The 23209-nt window shown below is 44.8% G+C and overlaps 1 protein-coding gene across 1 annotated transcript in view; it reads right to left on the bottom strand.

The window, feature by feature from the left end:
- The window catches only part of LOC126235625 (gustatory receptor 5a for trehalose-like), a 167014-nt gene extending 144549 nt beyond the window's left edge, over positions 1-22465 (bottom strand). Inside the window, exons 1-2 of the mRNA XM_049944337.1 lie at positions 22351-22465; positions 1932-2082 (exon numbers count right to left, since the gene is read on the bottom strand). Of these exons, the coding sequence (XP_049800294.1) occupies positions 1932-2082; positions 22351-22465 (266 nt within the window). The remainder of the gene's footprint in view (positions 1-1931; positions 2083-22350) is intronic.
- Positions 22466-23209: the final 744 nt, after the last annotated feature.

The following is a 23209-nucleotide window of genomic DNA, read 5'->3' as shown; positions in this document are numbered from 1 at the left end:
TAACACACAGTACGTCACGATCTATATGTATAATTTTGCTACAAGTTGTACGGCGTGATTGAATCTTTAGCGGCTGTGATTAGTAGACCACAAACAATAGATGAAGTGGTGAGAGTCCAGGACCCACCATCTGACAAATACGTTTTAGTTTGTCAATCATCATGGGTGCGATTACGTCTATGAGGGTGAAGTAGTGCTTCATGTCGTGTAGGGGTGCTGTTTTTCCATGTAGTTGTCAAAAGTAATCATATTTTAATCATCTCAGTATGATATACGATGTATAGGTCTGTAAACATCACGAACACACTACACAGACTTGCATCAAGTGAAATTCGTTACTGATAGGCGCAGCACTGCTTTCTGTTCTTCATTGTTGGCTGTCGGTTGTTAAACGGATTTCAACACCTGTGAGCCGGCCTAAGTGGCCGAGCGGTTCTAGGCGCTACACTCCGGAACCGCGCGACCGCTACGGTCGCAGATTCGAATCCTGCCTCGAGCATGAATGTGTGTAATGTCCTTAGGTTAGTTAGGTTTAAGTAGTTCTAAGTTCTAGGGGACTGATGACCTCAGATGTTAAGTCCCATAGTGCTCAGAGCCATTTGAATCATTTTTCAACACCTATGACAGTGGAAGACCGGTGTGGGAAAGGGTATGGGATGGCCGTTTGAAGCGCTACCGAAACCAGTTACAGGTCGGGAAGAGTCCGCTTTTGCGTTAGACACAGCACTAAAATTTAACACGATGTTATAAATGAGAGACCTGTCACACATACTATGTACACTGATCGCTGGTTTAGTCAAAAACCAAAGATTCCGGCTATTTCGCTATTTCGTCGCTGATCGCTGTACAGCGAAAAGTATTGACTAACTTTTACGCTTCCTTCCAGAGAGTTTAGAATATGAGTCATGTAGTCCCCCAGAATTTGGCCTTCTGCGTGCTTGTACACTAGTCCATCTGTTTCAACGAGACGAACACAACATTACTTCTTAGGCAAAAAACTGTACAAACAAACGTATTTCGCAAAAAACGTTAGCCTTTGACTTGCGTTGTTGCACTATATGTACGAGTACCAACATCATAAATACAAAACTCTATTGGTACCAACGTCGTCTCCATAAGAGGTCAACAAATTTTCACCTTAAGACACAAAGGAATTACAGACATTAGCTGCGAGTTGACATTACTTGAAATCAATGGGGAAAGTTGAAAACTTTTGCCAGACGGGGATTCGATCCCGTGTCTCCCGCTTACGAGGCAGATGCCCTGGGCACTGAGCCATCCGGACACAGTGTTCAGTGCATCTGCACAGACTACCCCAGCACGTCTCCCGTCAGACCCAAATTCTCATCTTATCCATACACTACTAACGTAGTGCCCGTTGCCCATTACCCTCATTACTCGCGACATTTCGCCAGTTCCCGTAAGACTTCGATCCAGGTGTGCATCTGCAATGAAGAGATATGTCCGAAAGAACAGACTCGCGATGCGACCAATGATGTGTTCTGTGCAGCTGTAACGACCACTTTAGCCAGATGGCGTAGTGGTGAGAGCATTTGCCTAGTAAACAGGAGACCTGGATTCGAATACCGGTCCGGCACAAATTTTCGAGTTTTCCCATTGATCTCAATCAACGCCCACTCGCATCCAGTGTCTGTAATTCCTTTTTGTCTTAATTCACAGTGACTGCTGGATCAAATTGGTGTCTGTTATTTCGGACATGTGGCTTTTTAAGTGGCTGTGTGCTCTGATAAGAACATTTTCGAAAGTAAAGAGGCGAAAATATGCGCTATAGTTACAACCGTGTGAGGCAGTCTGGACGAGTAACATGTACCGCGCAATCATTCACGAAGCAAGCATGCCACTGTCAGTAGTTTCAGTGAACATAAAGTTGGGAAAACGAAACGCACTGGGGTGCTCAGGTGGCGCGTTACCTCAGTGAGTGGGGGGAGGCAGCCCGCACGCCGTGCAAGGGCATGATGGCGAAGCACTGCGCCGTGGCCAGCACCCAGCTGACCGCCCGGTGGAACGAGTCCGCCTCGCTCGCGCCGGCGGGCTTGATGGGCGTGGCCCACGTCTTGTGGCCTGGTGGCAGACAACGCGCACTGCTCACCGCCTCTGAAACTGGTTAAGTACACACTAAACAATACAGTGAAATACACCCCGTCGGTCCAGAATGTTTCGAGACTGGAGTAATGCAAAATAGAGAACAGTTAAGATGGTGGTTTTAATGCTTCTGGTGTTCTACACAGGCTCCATTTTAGTACAACGCACAGAACGTTCATTCAACCTTGTGAAACTGATGGAAATGTTCTTCTCTGGAATGTTGTTCAACTGGTGTGTTACACTGGCTTGAATACCGGTTGGTCGACACAGTGTTCACCCTTCATGTGAACGTCATGCCTTGCGTTCGTATTCGTAACATAAAGTCTCGTCACTCCTAATCTACACGACTGGCCATTAAAATTGCTACACCACGAAGATGACGTGGTAAAGACGCGAAATTTAACCGACAGGAAGAAGATGATGTTATATCCAAATGATTAGCTTTTCAGAGCATTCACACAAGGTTGGTACCGGTGGCGACACCTACAACGTGCTGATATGAGGAAAGTTTCCAACCGATTTCTCATACACAAACAGCAGTTGACCGGCGTTGCCTGGTGAAACGTTGTTGTGATGCCTCGTGTAAGGAGGAGAAATGCGTACCATCACGTTTCCGACTTTGATAAAGGTAGGATTGTAGCCTATCGTGATTGCGGTTTATCGTATCGCGACATTGCTGCTCGTGTTGGCCGAGATCCAATGACTGTTAGCAGAATATGGAATCGGTGGGTTCAGAAGAGTAATACGGAACGCCGTGCTGGATCCCAACGGCCTCGTATCACTAGCAGTCGAGATGACAGGCATCTTATCCGCATGGCTGTAACGGATCGTGCAGCCACGTCTCGATCCCTGAGTCAGCAGATGGGGATGTTTTCAAGACGACAACCATCTGCACGAACAGTCTGACGACGTTTGCAGCAGCATGGACTATCAGCTCGGAGACCATGGCTATGGTTACCCTTGACGCGCCTGCGATGGTGTACTCAACGACGAACCTGGGTACATGAATGGCAAAACGTCATTTTTTCGGATGAACCCAGGTCCTTTTTACAGCATCATGATGGTCGCATCCGTGTTTCGCGACATCGCGGTGAACGCACATTGGAAGCGTGTATTCGTCATCGCCATACTGGCGTCTCGGTCACCTTTTGTTCGCATTGACGGCACTTTGAACAGTGGACGTTACATTTCAGATGTGTTACGACCCGTGGCTCTACCCTTCATTCGATCCCTGCGAAACCCTACATTTCAGCAGGATAATGCACGACCGCATCTTGTAGGTCCTGCACGGGCCTTTCTGGATACAGAAAATTTTCGACTGTTGCCCTGCCCAGCACATTCTCCAGATCTCTCACCAACGGAAAACGTCTCGTCAATGGCGGCCGAGCAACTGACTCGTCACAATACGGCAGTCACTACTCTTGTTGAACTGTGGTATCGTGTTGAAGCTGCATGGGCAGCTGTACCTGTACACGCCATCCAAGCTCTGTTTGACTCAATGCCCAGGCGTATCAAGGCCGTTATTACGGCCAGAGGTGGTTATTCCGGGTACTGATTTCTCGGGATCTATGCATCCAAATTGCGTGAAAATGTAATCACATGTCAGTTCTAGTATAATGTATGTGTCCAATGAATACCCGTTTATCATCTGCATTTCTTCTTGGTGTAACAATTTTAATGGGCAGTAGTGTATTTTCCCAGAAAATAACTGTTTGCGTTTTGCATTCAATCAAATCGCGGCAGGTGCTCAACACGCCATTGTTTTCGTCCGACAGTCAAGATCTGCGGGACAAACTTTGTACACAATTTTCGCTTCCTCAAATCGTTCTAGACACTGTCTTGAACACCTTATTTAGAGATGTTGCTCCATTGCGATTTGTGGCACAAGATCTTAGATGTACTAGAGTCACAAGTCCACTGTTTAACATTACCTGCTCGCAACTGAGTGGTCGAATGCACACCTGATTGTTTGCAATAGTTACTTCAAGTTGCCACGCCAGTTACTGTGCTGACGTCGCTTACAAAATTAGTCTCTGAACTTTTTGGACGGACAATGACGCGCATATTTTGTGTCGTTATGTCAATTTTTGAAACATTGTGAAAAGCCGGAATCACTCCCAGTCACCAGTCTTTGTCTGCACTATACTGCACAATCAATTTTGCAATTGAATATTGCGTACAAGCAAGTCTCTACTTCAGATTTCTCTTTTATCCATTTTTTCGCTATGAAACCATGTAGAAAAGGCTGATAATAATCGACAATACACATCAATCCGCAAACATACTTGAAAAAATTTTCCGTGATGTTTCTTTAACATATGGTTTCGCCATCTACCCGTACATTAACATATACTGACCTTGTTTAAGAGTAATATTCACTCGGTTTTACAGCCATGATCAACAGCACACTTGTATGCTGTTGCTCTTACCAGGGGCAATAGGTTCAGATCAAAGTGATGGAAGACTTTTCATCAGCACAATTTGTTCTGCAAAAAGGCGGCTGATTGAGGCATACAGTTCCTTATCCCTATACTACGCATCGGTATCCTGAGATTAAAATCAGACATCTTCAATAAGTCTAACAGGGTAAGTACTTGTGATAATGATGAAATAGTTCTCGGGCGAACGTCCAGATGTCAGTGTCCAATGGACACAATACTTCCGCGAACGATCGCGTTCCCATGATCACGCACAGGGCTTGTATCTTCTCCCATCCCCACCCTGATCTGTCGCTCTGTGTTCCGTCTCGTTAGGCTGCTGCAGTCTTGTGTTTTGTGTTTTTGGTGTTCTTGGCAACGGCGCTGATGGGAACACTGGCTCTGACCTGGGGTCTATCAGATTCCCTGGCAGTCGTGGAACACTGCCTATCGGAACTACACATAATGTAATACGACCATAGTGACTTCCTGACACAGACGTCTAACTTTTGGGACTGTGTCATTAAACAGCATATCGAGTTTCAAAGAAAGGAACCACCGATCGATCATGACAGTGGATACTTCCATCTAACGCCTGGGAACCCGAATTGAGTCTGATTAAGAAGGGGGAGGAGACGTCCCACAATGAATTGACTCCGGGGTCAGTCGGAGCAATAGCAGAGACGTCGCCAGCACGCATCCCTGGGCGCGAACCTCGGACAGAGAGACGTGTCGGTGGGAGGAGGGGGCACGAGATGCTGGACGTCTGAGGGTTGGGGGGGAGGGAGGGATTGCGGAGGAGAAAATACAAAACCCTACGCCAGCTCCTATACTATCTGTTCATAAGCACACCTGATGACCACAGCATGGTCTTTTAGCGAAACATTGTACCTGTTCCACACTGATCTCCAGCTGTTCAAGGGTGAAGTATTTCGTCGTGAACTAAGTTGAGAGCAGTTGAAAAATCATATTTGTGATACTGTTGGCAGCGATTCGTTCGTCGGACAGCGGTGTTAAGCTCTACTGTCCACGACCTCACGACCTATTACGTCTGTAATCCGCGAGCCACCGTGTAAGAGGTCCATGAATAAGGAATTTTTTGTTAGCGCACTCGAGCAGATGTAATTTCGATGGATTGCTCGCGCGCTGCCTGCGATATGTAAGGTATAAGAGAATCTCAGACCAAAGAGCAGTAGTAGCTGTAGCTCCGGCAGTAGGAGTAAGTAGTAGCTATCAGTCGGGTGTGTGGAGTTGGCAGGGCCAGTCGTGGGGAGCGATGGCGGTGCCTGAGCGATGTAGTATAAGGTAAAGAGCAGCTGCCGGCATATGTAGTTTGTTACAAGATATAAGTCCCATGTAAATGTTTCAAAAAATCTTTTAATAATATTCCTTTTTATAAAATTAACTTTTTGACAATCATTCGTTTGAATTTAAAGAATTTAGTAATTTCTGCAGTCCATGGTCATCCCGATTATCGTAAAGAAAAATCAGTCGTTTCCTTTTATACATGACAAATCTAGCGGCCAGCATTGCACTGGGCTGCGCCTGAAAAATTTCTTATAGGAGCAGATGTATACGCGTTATCCGGCGACTTAATTGAGGTAAGAATTTTCAATTTATTCTGAATGATCTTTCAGGACCATGGCGCAGCACTGCTGACGTCCAAATTTACCAGTTTAGATTCACTGTCAGTTAATTATTGGGTTCAAATGGCTCTGAGCACTATGGGACTTAACATCTATGGTCATCAGTCCCCTAGAACTTAGAACTACTTAAACCTAACTAACCTAAGGACAGCACACAACACCCAGCCATCACGAGGCAGAGAAAATCCCTGACCCCGCCGGGAATCGAACCCGGGAACCCGGGCGTGGGAAGCAAGAACGCTACCGCACGACCACGAGATGCGGGCAGTTAATTATTGAAAGGTTATATATGAGTCACCAATTTTATTCAGAGATTAGTCACGTTATTGCTGCGAGGTTACGGAATAATAAACTATTGTGAGGTTACACTGAATGTGAATAATATAAGTATATTTTAACTGTTTGGAGGTTACAAGTGTCGCTCCCCACGACCGGTTCCGCCAACTCCATACACCAGACTGCTAGCTACTACTTACTCCTACTGCCGGAGCTACAACTACTAGTGCTGCCAGCACTCTCTCTGGTCTGCGATTCTCTTATAGCTTACATATCGCAGGCAGCGTGCGAGCAATCCATCGAAATTACATCTGCTCGAGTGCGCTAGCGAAAAATTCCTTATTCGTGGACCTCTTACAACCGTATGGTGGGGGATCGGGGGTACGTGATGTATCACAACCATCCGCCACTCCCTTCTTCCTGTTCTATTCGCGGACTGTGAAACTGAGCACGTCGTTTGCTCCTGGGACGCTCATTGTGTAAGCCAGGTGAAAGGTTACAGTACCGCCCGACAATGAAAATACACTCCCAAGAAGGGGAAACTTTATTGACACATTCCTGGGGTCAGATACATCACATGATCACACTGACAGAACCACAGGCACATAGACACAGGCAACAGAGCATGCACAATGTCGGCACTAGTACAGTGTATATCCACCTTTCGCAGCAATGCAGGCTGCTATTCTCCCATGGAGACGATCGTAGAGATGCTGGATGTAGTCCTGTGGAACGGCTTGCCATGCCATTTCCACCTGGCGCCTCAGTTGGACCAGCGTTCGTGCTGGACGTGCAGACCGCGTGAGACGACGCTTCATCCAGTCCCAAACATGCTCAATGGGGGACAGATCCGGAGATCTTGCTGGCCAGGGTAGTTGACTTACACCTTCTAGAGCACGTTGGGTGGCACGGGATACATGCGGACGTGCATTTTCCTGTTGGAACAGCAAGTTCCCTTGCCGGTCTAGGAATGGTAGAACGATGGGTTCGATGACGGTTTGGATGTACCGTGCACTATTCAGTGTCCCCTCGACGATCACCAGTGGTGTACGGCCAGTGTAGGAGATCGCTCCCCACACCATGATGCCGGGTGTTGGCCCTGTGGGCCTCGGTCGTATGCAGTCCTGATTGTGGCGCTCACCTGCACGGCGCCAAACACGCATACGACCATCATTGGCACCAAGGCAGAAGCGACTCTCATCGCTGAAGACGACACGTCTCCATTCGTCCCTCCATTCACGCCTGTCGCGACACCACTGGAGGCGGGCTGCACGATGTTGGGGCGTGAGCGGAAGACGGCCTAACGGTGTGCGGGACCGTAGCCCAGCTTCATGGAGACGGTTGCGAATGGTCCTCGCCGATACCCCAGGAGCAACAGTGTCCCTAATTTGCTGAGAAGTGGCGGTGCGATCCCCTACGGCACTGCGTAGGATCCTACGGTCTTGGCGTGCATCCGTGCGTCGCTGCGGTCCGGTCCCAGGTCGACGGGCACGTGCACCTTCCGCCGACCACCGGCGACAACATCGATGTACTGTGGAGACCTCACGCCCCACGTGTTGAGCAATTCGGCGGTACGTCCACCCGGCCTCCCGCATCCCCACTATACGCCCTCGCTCAAAGTCCGTCAACTGCACATACGGTTGACGTCCACGCTGTCGCGGCATGCTACCAGTGTTAAAGACTGCGATGGAGCTCCGTATGCCACGGCAAACTGGCTGACACTGACGGCGGCGGTGCACAAATGCTGCGCAGCTAGCGCCATTCGACGGCCAACACCGCGGTTCCTGGTGTGTCCGCTGTGCCGTGCGCGTGATCATTGCTTGTACAGCCCTCTCGCAGTGTCCGGAGCAAGTATGGTGGGTCTGACACACCGGTGTCAATGTGTTCTTTTTTCCGTTTCCAGGAGTGTAGGTACAACATTCTTCGTTATTCTTGTCAGAGCAACATATTTTTTGTAATAACAACTCAATTTCACTTAACACACTGCAGCCTGATACCAGTGTAGGAAAGAAGGACAATTTATTTATTTAATTGATCACATGTGCACGTCCACAAAATAAATCCCTACATCCAATTTGATGAGATCTGTGAAATGAATGTATGTATGGTCGTCTGCTAACTGCAGATAGTGAATATGCAATACATGATCATCTTTGAGACGGTCCTTTGGTCACCTTTGGTGGAACCAAAGAGATGAAATTTACCTGCGCTTTGAGCGCCTGAAATGTGGCTGGCCAATACGGTAGAATGGTGCTCCCCCACCTCGGCGGAGGTGCGAGATGACCTGAAGAACGGCCATGTTTCAGCACTCTGGCGCTGGATCTTGTGTCGGTAAGACCTTTTGGGGGCAGAATTAAATGTCAGGCAGGTAATATGAAGGGGATCGTAGTAATCTTCGGAAGCGACCAACGGTCACAATGAAACCACGTGTAGCAATAAGTTGAAATACTTGCGAGTGCTAGTACTAAGCTGATATACTTGCGAGTGTTAAAGTTAAGCTGAATTACTGGCGTGTGTACTATAAGTTGGAAATATTTAAGAAATGGCGTGCGCCGGACTTGAAATTAGAGACGAGCACTTCCATGTGGTGAGTACTTAATGAGTCTCAATCTGTGTATGAGACAAACGATAAAGAGAAGTACTCGTCCAAGGTATCAGTTGAGGACTCGCGTGTGTGGCGAATATGACGTTAATATTACTTTGCGTGTTATGTTTCCGTGTGAAGCTGGATTCAAACTCTAATACTCTGAGAGAGAAGCAAGGTGAGTCAGCCGTCTATCCAGCAACGCCACTTGGCTTGCATTGCACAGGGAAACGTGCATATATCCTCCAGAGTTCGTAGTAGGAAAGAAAAGTTACGAAGTGGGGCAGTGTCGTGTGAAACTGGGATGAATACTAATTGAAGTGGGAAAGCTGAAAGTGAAGTGATTCTAACGTTGTCCCTATTCTTTGTAATGTATTGTATGTTGCCAGTGTGATGTATTTCATGTTATTTAAGTATGTGTGGTTTGCATGGGAGAGTAGCAAGATAGGTTCAGAGGCAGTGGGTTATGCATGTTCCTTTTTGTACCGCTCGGTCTGGAGGAAATTTTCGTGATGATGGGTGTGAGAGTCGAAGTGTGAGATACAGCAAAAGATCCACCATCCTATCCAGAAAGTGCACTGTAGCGTTAAATAATTACGAGACCATAAGATAGAGAATCACCAATGTAAAGCCATGCCCACTGGGCGGAGTTCCTCATGTGTAATTGTTGTATAAAATGTAATGGTGTGTTTAGGTTATCTTTGAATCATAATAGAATTTATCGGAATAAAAAAGATAGTGAAAAGAGAAAGATTGGTGGCCTTGTTCTTCGAATAGTGTGTAGTCATGATATCCAGTATTTATAACGTGTGCGCCATTCATATTCAGTGCGATGGCCACGTGTTGATCAAAGCCGTTGGGTAAGAAAGAAAATGTGGTATTGCCAGTGCGTAGTGAACAATCAGAGTTGTGTAAATTGCTAATAGTCAGATGTGCGTTATCCGTTTCCGTTGTGTAATATTCAAATAGGAGAATAATTTGTAGCTTAATTGGGAGTTCCAGAGCTCATAATCAGTCATTTATGTTACTCGATAAATAAGAATAAATCCACTCGCTTGGCAGACCACTCATCTTGCAGGCCTGACTGCTTGATGCCACAGTATGAGCAAGGCATGTGGGTGCATCTCACAGTGTTTTTCAACCTTTTTGAATACGCGACCCCCTTCCAAGTAAAAATATTCTGGCGACCCCCAGAAGCATAATAAAAGTATGTCAGCGATTTCAAAGGCAACGTATTTAATTTTCTTTCTATTGATACTATACTGATCGAGACGTGATTATTGTCTTCGCGCTTCGCTCTGAGCGAGCATAAAATGGACAAGTTTCAGAATTAATGTTAAACAAGGAATTACGTAATTTTAATAAAAAATAAATACCATTTTCCATAGGCCTATGTTTTTGTATTACAGAAGCCCTAGTTTTGAGACATGTAGCAGGATGGTTATTTCATTCACTTTCATTCAGTTTCAGAAGAAGACAACATTTCTTTTTAATTAATTACGAGAATATTTGGTTTATATTTTTACCAATGATGATCCTAGTTTTTGTAAGATATTTTTCAACTCTTTTATAAAGCAGTATCAAAAAAACAATGATTCACTTCACGGCAATCACCACAATTAACTACGTGAAAGAAATAAGAAATTAACCAGGTGACCAGCAACGACGATTTTCTCGGAATCTGGATGAAGCCACAGAACTAGGAAAATAGAAACAACGTCAACATACAGTGTGTGAATTAAAGAATGAGTTGAGCTCAGGTATCCTAGATCCGCTCGGTAGAAATCGCTGTACTTCGTGCCTTGTCTCACTGCTAGCGATCTGTGGTATGGTTCGAAGCTTGTTACTGAAATGCATTCCACTAGCTGTGGTGCCACATCTTGCACGTGAGCTGCGTGCGTGTTGTTGCAGCCATTTTGTATCGCATTTGAACGTGAGCATCTTTTAAATACGCATTTATGAATTGTCCTCGTTCCGTGTGATACTTTTATCACAGCAGATGATCGGCACGTAATACACAAGACGCCGCCACTGCACCGCCGTTCCAGCCCGGAACTTGATGTGGTCCTTTCTCCCGCCCTGCAAACCTCTCGGAGATAAATACTATCTGTACAAGACTCTGGAACGATCTCTGATCGTTGGACATGTTGCCAGCATGTCACCAGTCCCTCTTCCCCCCCCCCTCCCCCCCGCCACCCCCTCCCGGCCATTATTGCCGGTAGATGTGTCCTAATGTTACCGCTACTTCTTTATTTAGACAGCGCCCCATTTATTCTTACGAGGCTGGTTCCAAACCCCTCTACCTCAGAAAAATCTGAGAGGTTCTGCGAGTCGAACCCCGGATCCTTCCGCACTAAAGGCAGCGACTGCTAACCGCTCTTCAGTATCTTTAAGGAAAATGTCGTAACACAGAATTCCTCGAAAATTAGGAAAACTCTCAAGAATCTCGGATTTAGCTGAAACGTTCCGGCTTTCTGAATCTGATAATGGAACAACATACTGTGCTTTAAAGCTTAATGGTAGTACAAACAGTAATCTGAGACAGATACTTTTTCTGGAAATTCCTTACGACCCTGGGAGAAATACCGCTACGACTGTCGAGAGGTGAGTGGTTATATCTCAGGTGTTAACGTGACCATACGTCCCGCTTTGGGCTGGGCAGTCCCGCTTTCAGGCTGTCTATCCCGTTGTCCCCAACCCGCCGCTTTTGCAAACAGAGCAAAAGAGTGGTGCATCAGATGTTACGTGTGAAAAGTGTTGTACCGATTTTGGTGTTGGTCATGCCGATGCCAGCGATATTGAGAAAAATTTAAAATCGGAAAAACACAGGCCGTCCGACAAATCTGTAGCTTCCACCTCCTCAATAGTTTGCTTTATTCAAAAGAACCGATTTGCCGACTTCGAAGGATTTGGATGTAACTGCAGCGGAAAGTGCATGGGCGTATCACACGGTTCAAGAAAACCACAGCTTTCGCTCAAATACCTGCGCCGTAATTTAAGTCAAACATGTTTTGAGACAAAAATTTAGTTGTGCTCGTACAAAATCCCAGGCTATTGTTCTAAATGTTCTGGCACCTATGGTGATGGAAGAAGTGAAAGAGTGTCTTTGTGAAGCCCACTGCGTATCTTTATCGCCGGATTCTTCAGATCATGGCTCAGTAAAATTATTCCCTGTTTTCATTCGATATTTTTTCCCTTATGGAGGTGCGAAAGTCAAGATTTTAGAGTTTCAAGACCAGACTGGTGAAACATCGCATATTGTTGTCGATTATTTGGAAGAGGTATTATCGTGCAATGATTTAAATAAGGAAAGTGTGGCATTTTGTGAAGATAACAATAACTGCAATATTGGAGAAAAGAACAGAAAAGGGAGTAATAATATTTACACAAAATTGAACCTATCACTCGGAAGGCAACTGATTGGTATTGGGTGTGGAGTCCATATAGTTCACAACGCGATCAAAACAGCTTCGGATTGTCTCCCTGTGGACTACGAATGTATCATTGTGAAAATTTACTCATTCTTTGTACATTTACATCGTTCGAGTGGAATCTCCCAAAGAGTCCTCTGATTCCAATGACAAAGAATATAAGAAACTGCTGGGCTACCGCAAAACCAGGTGGCTCGAGTCAGTATCAGCATTTTAAAGAATTTTAAAATTACTTGAGCCCTTAAAAAGCTATTTTCTGAGCATCGATAAATGGCCAAATATTTTAAAAAGTTTGCCACCTTTGAATTAAGGGTATCCTTTTTGCATGCGCAGCCAGCTATTTGCCATCAAACGGTGCTAAAAACTGAAGCACAATGCGTGTCCGCTGTAGAATCTACAAAGAAAATTAAGCGTCTCCGACATAATTTGGCACGTGCAGAGAGTTCGCTTTTTCTTCCCCACACCGTCCATAATCTAATGACAAAATTACAAGAAACTGACACTATTGTTAGCCTGTAGAAACTGCGGTGGCTGAATTTTATAAGACTAGCAAAGAGTAGTTGGATCAGTGGGGTCAGTTCAATGCAGACGTAGAAGTGTTTGAATGGGCAATTTTGACAAACGTACCCACGTGGGAAGACATATAGAATGTGCCGGATTTGCTGATTACACAAGGATTTCTAAGGATTTCTTAGCAGAGATCAAGATATGGATGTATTCGGTGAGTTTTCACTCATTTCCAACTACGTGACAGATGAAAAATATCAAGCTGGTACGCTAAAAATGTTGCTACTGAAGACCGTTGTGTGGAGTTGTTCATTTCCGTGACAACAATGTAAACTGTACAAATTTTCATTGAATGCGTTTTATGTTTGCTGGATGTAACGCATTTTGAATAAATTGTAAATAGTAAAATAAATTTTATCTCCTAAATTCTGCAAGCGTTCCGCTCCGACAAAAAAACAAATGGTCACGTTATTGTTACCTGAAGACAGAACTGCATAATTCAAGTGTAAATGTCCCAGAGAATCCAGTCAGTAAAACGAAGCTGCTGTGCCATTGTTCAAATTGTTAAGGCGGAGTGTACTGCGACACGGAACAATGCAAGCAGGTTGCCATTGGGGTCTCTCAGAACGTCAGCCAAAACTAGAAACTGACTCACATGTGGTACAGTATTACAGTTCCTACAGTGTAACGCGTAACCATGGTGATGTTACAAGTTGCTATGTTCCTTCGGACATGCATAGTCCAGTTCGGCACAAATTTTCATTGTTGTCATCCCATTATACAGCTTATGGTTGTTTATATTCGCAACTGCGAATACATTTCATTTATTTCATAACGACAGCTGATGAGTTAAAGGCGTTCTCTGGTACGCTGATGATCAGAGATCTAAGTTACGTTGCAATTTGCATTATAAAATTGTAACGATGCCATTAAAGCGTAAAAGTAAACGAACTTACAAAAAAGAACCAAGGTAACGTTCAGTATATAATTAAATAGTGAGGCTGATGTAGCAGGTCACAGAAATGGATAACTTCCCTAATTGTAAATAGTGCGCAGATCAAAAGTGCTTCGTGTTGCAAAAATTTCTAACACCTTACTTTTACTTACGTTTAATATTGTTACACGTGAAAGGTTCTACGTTTTATGCTTTCTGCTTAGGCCTCTACTGTTCAGTTCTGGAGTTAAATAAGCTCCAGGGAAATTTCGTAATTTTTATGCACAACTCAACATCTACCTAACAACGTGTCCACTTACAAATTCCTTTGCATTTGTGGAGGTTTTTTCGGCCGGGGTGGCCGAGCGGTTAAAGGCGCTACAGTCTGGAACCGCGCGACCGCTACGGTTGCAGGTTCGAATCCTGCCTCGGGCATGGATGTGTGTGACGTCCTTAGGTTAGTTAGGTTTAATTAGTTCTAAGTTCTAGGCGACTGATGACCTCAGAAGTTAAGTCGCATAGTGCTCAGAGACATTTGAACCACTTTGTGGAGGTTTTAACCGTTATTGGAACGCTTGAAGTGATTACGAATTGTAGAAAGCTTCAGTAAGAATGCAAGAAATTTATTCGTAATTTCGAATATGGGCAGCCATCAGCTGTATAATGGAATGATGACAATGAAAATTTCTGCCGGACCGCGACTCGAACCCGTATTTCCCGTTCATCGCAAGCTGCTGCCTTAGCATTTGGCTATCGGAGCACCATTCCTGGCCAGACTCAAATTTCCATACGTCGTCAATTATGTGTTTGCCTGGAAGTAACTCACCTGTCGGCAGCGTTTATTCTGTAAGGTATGGACAAGTGAAAAAACACAGCTGAGAGCCGCAGTTTTGAAAGTCATTTTGATTACCAAGAGTAATACCAAAAAAGAAGAGAGTACGAACCACCTAAAACAGTGTTTTCATTTCTGTTTTACATGTTTCATTACATACAGAGTAGACATTTTAGTAGAAGTCGATTGCCTGATGTCGCCGGATAAATACGATATTGCAGGGCCTGTGTTATTCCGAATTAGGATGGAATGTTCCCTCGGACATGCATGCATCCGGTCCGTCACAAATTTTCATTGTCGTCATTCCATTACATAATTTACGGTTTTTCATATTCGCAACTGCGAATACATTTCATGTATTTCATAACAGCTGTAGTCGCTGCAGTGCCTATTTCTTCGGACATATATGCATGTCTGAAGGAACATAACGTAGTAATTCGTATTATAACAGAGGCGCTGCAATATCGTCCCGTTTTCTTGTTTGTTTACAGTGCTGATAAGGCAGGCGTGCGTGCGTTTCGTATTGATCAGTAGCTTTGGTATAAATTACACGCTGAAGTCACAAGGTATCGTGAAAGCACGTTGTAGAAACGGTCGTTTTAAAACACACTAGTGACATTAAGTTATTTATTTCTCATTTAACACATTACATAACGAGACTTCATGACGCTACTAAAATGCCACAACTGTTACATCGCAATTGACACAAAAAAAAAAAAAAATGGTTCAAATGGCTCTGAGCACTATGGGACTTCTGAGGTCATCAGTACCCTCGAACATAGAACTACTTAAACCTAACTAACCTAAGGACAGGACACACATCCATGCCTGAGGCAGGATTCGAACCTGCGACCGTAGCGGTCGCGCGGTTCCAGACTGTAGCGCCTAGAACCGTCGGCCACCCCGGCCGGCCAATTGCCACAACTACCGAATGGTTATAACGAAACTTTCCCTATTTAACACGTCGAGAGTATAGGGTGCTTGATTTCCTCGCGTCACAACGCCGGCGTCCAGTTTCAACTATGGCCACCAGCTGCCGTGATCAGCCATCATGAATGACAGTCTCACACTCCGGACCAGTCGCAGTGAACGACGTGTCAACATGAGCTTGGACAAAAGGAGCAGGGCATTATTATATTAAAAAAAAAACTAATGCTGCAGTCGCATTTCGAGAATGTCGCCGGCTGAAAGGATTACGGAAGGGCAATATTTCTCCACCTGCTGTGCGGAGCATGATGAAGATGTTCGAATCAACTGGAGAACTGGGGGTCGCTCCGGTGAGAGGCCGACGAACGGTTGCACCACAGGTGGTTGATGAAATCGCTGTTGCTATGGCAGACAACGCTGCTCGCAATTCTCGATCGTCGCGGCAATTGCACATCCTGTGGTCCACTGTACGTAAGGTGTTTCGGAACATTCGCAAGACCCATATCGGACAGCAGCTGGCAGCACAGGGCGCACAACGACACGTTGACTTGCTCACCATTTTCTCGGAAGAAACGGAGTTGACGAGGACTAGCCCTGGGCCATTCTACGGACAGACGAAGCTCGTTCTTCTCTGGCGGGTGAGGTGAACACACAGAACTGCCGAATGTGGGGATCTTCACCTCCAGTCATTGCGCATGAAGTTCCTGTGTGTGCTGAGCGTATCACCCTATGGTGTGGAATCACGGCTACGTTCATCATTAGCCCACTCTTTTTTGACCAAAGGACCAAAGATGTGCTCTGTAACTGGCCAGTTTTACTGCGATATGCTTTGCCAGCATGTCACACCCGCTCTACAGGAGAGGGACGCATTGATGACAACACTTTCCCCACCGCACATCGCTCGTGAAGTTCACCCGCTTCTTCGAAACACATTTTAAAACGGTCGAATCACAGCCGATCATTTCTAAGTGCTTGGCCGGCACGATCACCTGATCTCACTCCCTGTGATTTCTGGTTGTGGGGCTGCCTAAACGACAGGGTTTACCGGGAGAACATTCACACATGTGCTGATCTGAAACGCTGCATATCAAGAGAGGAAGCCAGAATAGCTACAGACATGCTTCGTTCTCCTGCGCAGAATGCAATCCTGCGCTTTCAGACTCCACTAGACACTGATGGCCGCCATATTGACCCCCTTTCGTAGCTCTAATGGTACAGGTATGTAAAGGTATGATGTACCGTAGCAGCACATTAAAAGTGTTTCGATTGATTCTGCATTATTTTTCGTCCCCATGTCTAGTGCTGCCAAGTTTGGTACTCGTATGGTAATTACTTTCCGTGTTATAACGTGTTAAATAGGGAAAGTTTAATCATAGTCACGCGGCACATCGGTTTGTGCCGAAATGTAACGAAGAGAACTTCGTAGCAATCGGCGAATTAATCTGAAACAAACCGAAGGTGTCATTACCAAAAAAGTTTGCCGCTGTACCTCTTAAATGCAGTGAAGTTCAGGAAATCGGTTGTAGGTTGCGATGTGTTTTTGTTTTGAAGAAAAGAGCAAGAACGACGTAAAACAATGTTTTCATTTCTGTTTTGCATGTACCATCACTTAACAGGTTATGGCTCGGATTTTCTGATTTACCCTTTCTAGTGATGTACAACGCAAAGAAAACAATGTTTTACGATAGTTACACATTTTTAATTCAAATCAAAAAACATATCAACCCAGTAAAGTGTGCCTGAGCTACGCAACACATAAGGGATACAGCAACCAGCGTTTTGGGTACCGCCAGGTCTACAGTGCCGTTCGACAGGTTGGTGCAGCTGAAATGTTTGCATTCCTTGAAAGTTTATTTGAGCGTATGAAAACAAATTTGATTTTTTATTTTGTAATATTCAGTGACCACCATGTGACCAAAGCTGGATTTACATTAGCAATTCGTAAAAAAAAATCGGTCATAGCATTCAACTCAGTAAAGTTCGTCAAATACACTTTTCCGGCAGTGAAAGCTATAATCCTTCGAAAATGCGCATGCATCCGGTCCGGCACAAATTTTCATTTGTCGTCATTCCATTATACACCTCACGGTTGTTTTATATTCGCATTTCATAACGGTTGTAGTCGCCGCAGTGCCTGTTCATTCGCACAAGTACGCATGTCCGAAGGATCGTTACATAGTAATTTGGATTAATAACAGAGGCACTGCAGTAGCTTATCGTTTTCTTGTTTGTCTTGCAGTGCTGATGCTGCAGGCGTGCGTGCGTTTCGTATCGATCAGTAGCTCTGGTGTAAATTACACGCGAAAGGACTCATGAAAACACGTTGTAGTAACAGTCGTGTTAAAACACGCTCAAGACTTTACCGTATTTATTTCACATTTAACACATAGCATAACGACACATCGTCACGCCGGTAAAAAGCCACAACTGTTAGATCGTTGACGTTGACAGCAGTGGAGAAAAGAACGCAGTTGACACACGTATATCGATCTGTGCCGAAATGTAACGAAGACAGCTCGGTAGTCATCGGCCAACTATTCTGAAACAAATCATAGGCGTCACTACCAAAAACGTTTGCCGCTGTGCTCCTTATCTGCAGCGATGTTCAGGGAATCGGCTCTAACGACGTACAACAGTGTTTTCATTTCTGTTTCACATGTGCCATCACTTAACAGGTTATGACTCGCATTCTCTGATTTACATTTTCCAGTAGCATGAACCGCAAAGAAAACCGTGTTCTGCCATTATTACACATTTTTATTTCAAACCAAATAACATCTCACCCAGTACCGTTTGCCTGAGTTACGTAACAGATAAGGGGTACAAATGGTTCAAATGGCTGTAAGCACTATGGGACTTTACATCTGAGGTCATCAGTCCCCTAGACTTAGAACTACTTAAACCTAACTAATCTAAGGAGAACACACACATCCATGCCCGAGGCAGGATTCGAACCTGCGACCGTAACATCAGCGCGATTTCGGACTGAAGCGCCTAGAACCGCTCGGCCACAGGAGCCGGTCTAAGGGGTACAGCAACTAGCGTTTTGGGTACCGCCAGGTCTACAGTGCCATTCGACAGGTTGGTGCAGCTGAAATGTTTGCATTCCTTGAAAGTTTATTTGAGCATATGAAAACAAATTTTAGTGTTTATCTTGTAATATTAAGTGACCACCATGTGCACGAAGTTGGATTTAAATTAGTAATTCGGAAAAAAAATGCGTCATCACATTCAGATCTCTAAAGTTGGTAAAATGTACTTTTACGGCAGTGAAAACTTCGTTGAAAGCACCTGACAATAGTGTTCTTCAGTTACGTTGTGTAGTAACTGTGAATGATTGTTTTAAGTGATATCTTCACATATGAGAGTATGGGTGTCCCAAGTGAGCCTGCACTACGGATAAGACACAGAAGCTGCAAGTGCTACAGAACACTGCCTTACGGCAAACGTTAATTTATCGTACTTCATTAGGCTTGACTAGCTTTCCCACTCCTCCTCCAGAGATACAAGACACTAGCAATCAGTTTTATCCTTCCTGTTGTATCTCTAAAAATCGGCACATCCGGAACCTCAGATGTAAGACAGAAACGAAGCCTGGAAACACAGGATGCTCCTGTGCCTTCTAGGAGATTTCGCAGATGATTGTTTGCAGCTGTTAAATAATTTGGAATGAGCACATTTGTGCCATCAGCTGTAAAATCCTGTTTATGCTCTACCGGTTTCGATTGTTATCATCAATGTATCAACCATACATTTCAGTCATATAAGAGCCATACAGATGTACAACTTATAAACTGTCATTGGTTGTCCTGCCAGCCCATAAAGGAAATGCCTCTGCGGTCCTTAACACCGGAGACTACCAGCTGAAGGTGTTGCATTTACTAAAAGGCGTTGCATATGGGAAGCTTAGTTGCGATCCAACACAAACTAACGTCAGAAAGACAAGGAAATTAATAAGGGACTCCGGTATGCCTGAAGAAGAGATGAAGAAATTAGTGTCATGTACCGCAAGACCTCGCCGGCTATACTGACTGGCGAAAACACACAAGGAAAATGTTCCTCTGACAAGGAAATCCTCGCAGTCGGCATGACTCACCATGTGCATCAGTAGGGCGACAGAAAATGAGTATCCGGGAAGTACAGAGATCAACCTTCTATGGGATGTATGAATCACACATCACAAAATGGAGATCGTCTACATTCAAGAAATGTTGAAAATTAACCATTAAATTGCACCATGAACACCGAATGAAAAATGGTGCACCACAGTGATCACAAAGGTTCGGACCATTAAGATCGAAGGCGAAGTCCTCGGGAGTTACAAACCGTGCAGAGCGTTCAGCTAAGTGCCCATTCTTAAAGAATGCATACAGAATCATATTCGAGTATCGGGATGATGAGAACTGATGACATGTAATGGCATGCAACCGAATGTGGAACAGTCTGTTGTGGAGCTTATCGTGAACTGGCTGTCCTTTAAGGCGTAGCTACATTTTGTTCGACAATACGTTTTATAGGCACGAAGTAACTAACATCCAGAGGCTGAATTTGTTCAGTGATTCCAGGTGGTCTGAATTGCAATGTCACATACTGTTCAGAAGGTATAGTTTGCTCTAAAGGAGTATAATTTTTTATACCCAGACCAGGAATCAAGTAAAACAGATTTATTTTGACCAGCTAATGGCCAAAAATAGTGCTCATACCATGGTTATAGTTTTCTAATGCCCATTTTCCAACTCTTGCTTGCTGTGACGTAAATATTCCCTTCTGCCCTCGCAAGATCACGCACACGAGAAAGTATCGTAGGGGCCAGAGCATCTGCAACTTCTTGCAGCACAATAAATAACTTTCCAGCCAGTTTACTATTCAGATTAACAGTCGGCATAATTGTGTACGAATGATGTTAATTGATCTTGATACAACTCACTTGGTATCTCTAATTTTCAGGGTTCCTATCATATGCATTTCCTCTTCAATTCCCGATTGGTCCGAGTTGAAAGCAAATTCCTTACTGCACGAACAGATAACTTTGTTTATCTCATTTACAAATTTTCCGGCCGATTCCGCAGTCTGCTGTGGATCGTCAAGTTGAAGCCATGTTTGAAATTTACTTAAAGTAGTAGGTCAGTATCATGCATATTCTGTAAATTGTATCGAGCATCCTTGAAACGCTCAAACATGTTTTTGTAACACGTGGACCTAGTCATCCTTTGAATATCCGTAGTTGTTCTTATGCACTACATGACCATATAGTTGCGGACTTATTCTAAATGTGTTCATGGTTTTCACTGGAGACAGGGTTTTTGGATCCCTGTCCGATAAGGATTATGAACTACATGGTTCGAAACCTGTTTCAGTGTAACTTTCACTTGTTAAGAACGTATCGGCATCATTGCACCCTTCATGTACGTTGTCCGCACGGTCGAGCGAATAAGACACCACATTTTCCAGTGCCTCATCTTGCAAAACCGCTCATATTTCATCTGCCTCTCTCACTCTGCGTCATTCCTTGTGTTCCTTCCTGGCATAATATCAACTTCGGCAACTGTTGTTGTGGGTATAATGGAATGCTTGCTTTGTTTATCGTTGCCACTGCTCTGCTTTGTATCAACGCCACTACACTGTAGCAATGTTTTAAGTTACCCTCGACTGAGCAGTTCAACTACGCTCCGTAGCCTCACGCTGTGTTCACCTTTGGATACCTCCAGTCATTAGCGTCCAGTATTGTGGTTGCGTGATAGACGATATGTGGAGCGTCGAATGCCGTAAATATCATTGAACTTATGCGACCTCGCACTCGACGGATTCGTTGTGAGGCCTATAGTTAGTGCAAACAGTTCTGCCACCTACAGACTGGCAAAACATCTGGCAAGGTTATTAACTTCCAAACTGGGACACTGAGAACATCACGTTGTTAAATCGCAGTCACTCGTTGAGACCCTCAGGAAAATAAAGAAAGGCTAAAATGACGCAATGGCTAGTCTGGACGTTGCGTCACTTTTTACAGGGTGCCGGTACAAGGTGCGCTGGATCGTCGAGCTGTTCCTCCACGACTTAACGCAACGTACTTTCTGTACCGCGACGAATATTATAAGATTACGGTTAGCGCAGCCGTGGGACTCCATTGTCTCTTGTTGTCTCTTGCTGTCGCGGACGCACTTTGAAGCGAAGCCTCTGAACTCTCTGCGGTTGTGTCCATCTTGTTTGCTACGGTACATTGACGACACGTTCTTGATATGGCCTCAGGGTGAAAATGCCCTGCAGCAGTATGTTGACCACCTGAACTGTGTCCTTCCCAACATTAAATTTACTGTCGAGTTTGAGAAGGATGGAAAGCTTCCGTTCTTGGCTGCCAAAGAGTCCTTACTGGCTGATTTATGTGCCGAATATAAATGTGACGTCCTTTTAGTACAAGAGACTCGCCGAGGCTACAATAGCCACCGGCCCAAAATTGCAGGCAAGGAACTTGTTCTGGAACGGCCCCATGATAAGTACGGTACTCCCATTTTCAGCAGACCGAACCTAAATATCACATCAACTTCTCTGACCGAGAGGGATGACATCGAGATTCTTTCAGTATGTACGCCACACTTCTGCGCTCCTTCTATATACAAGCCTCCCAGTGTCGACTTCACGTTTGAAGCATCTAACAACTTTAACTACAAGATCGTAAACTTCATCCTTGGCGATTACAACTGCCGAAGTACATCATGGGGATACCCAAATTCAGATACCAATGGTGAAAAACTAGAGACCTGCGCAGAGAGTCATGATCTTCAGCTAATTTATGATCCAAAGCTGCCGGCATCCTTCAACAGTGATAGGTGGAGGAGAGGCTACAACCCTGATAATATATTCGTGTCATCAAAAGTTGCTGGAAGCTGTGTCAAGAGGATGGGTAAACCCATCCCGTCCACGCAAAATACACCTGCAATCTGCAAAGTGAATGCCATGGTAATTCCAGGGGAGGTGCCTTTCATATGAAGATTTCATTTTCAGAAGGCAGAGTGGGAAAGATTCACTAACGAGCTCGACACAGAAATTGCCAAGATTCCACCGCAATCTGAGATGTACGATGCATTTATCAAATGCGTCCTGAAAGTTTCAAGAAGGACCATCCCAAGAGGCTGTAGAAAAAGTTACATACCAGGACTGATGACAGCAAACAGCTAATGAACTGCTAGAAAGACCTTTTCGAGGGAGACCCATTTGCTGATGACACTATCGAGGTTGGTAAGGAATTGCTGCAAACTATCTCAGCAAGTCACAAAGCTAAGTGGACCTCGTTGGAAGAGAACCTTGACCCGAAATTACATAGTAGACGGGCTTGGAATTTCCCGAAAAACCTGAGCGGTGACCCAACGAAATGTAGAAACGTCACCGCAATAACAGCAGACCAGATTGCAACACAGTTACTAAGAACGGGAAGACTAATGGTCGGAGTACATGGGAGCGACTGGAACGAACCCCAGGATGCGAGAACCATAATCTCCGAGAACCATAACCTCCGAGAACCATTCACCTTGGGTAAACTAGACTCTACCATCTCTAC

The sequence above is a fragment of the Schistocerca nitens genome, chromosome 2 (assembly GCF_023898315.1).
Source record: "Schistocerca nitens isolate TAMUIC-IGC-003100 chromosome 2, iqSchNite1.1, whole genome shotgun sequence".
Classification (NCBI taxonomy): domain Eukaryota; kingdom Metazoa; phylum Arthropoda; class Insecta; order Orthoptera; family Acrididae; genus Schistocerca; species Schistocerca nitens.
The sequence above is the reverse complement of the archived record's forward strand: the minus strand, read 5'-3'. Positions and strand labels throughout refer to the sequence as shown.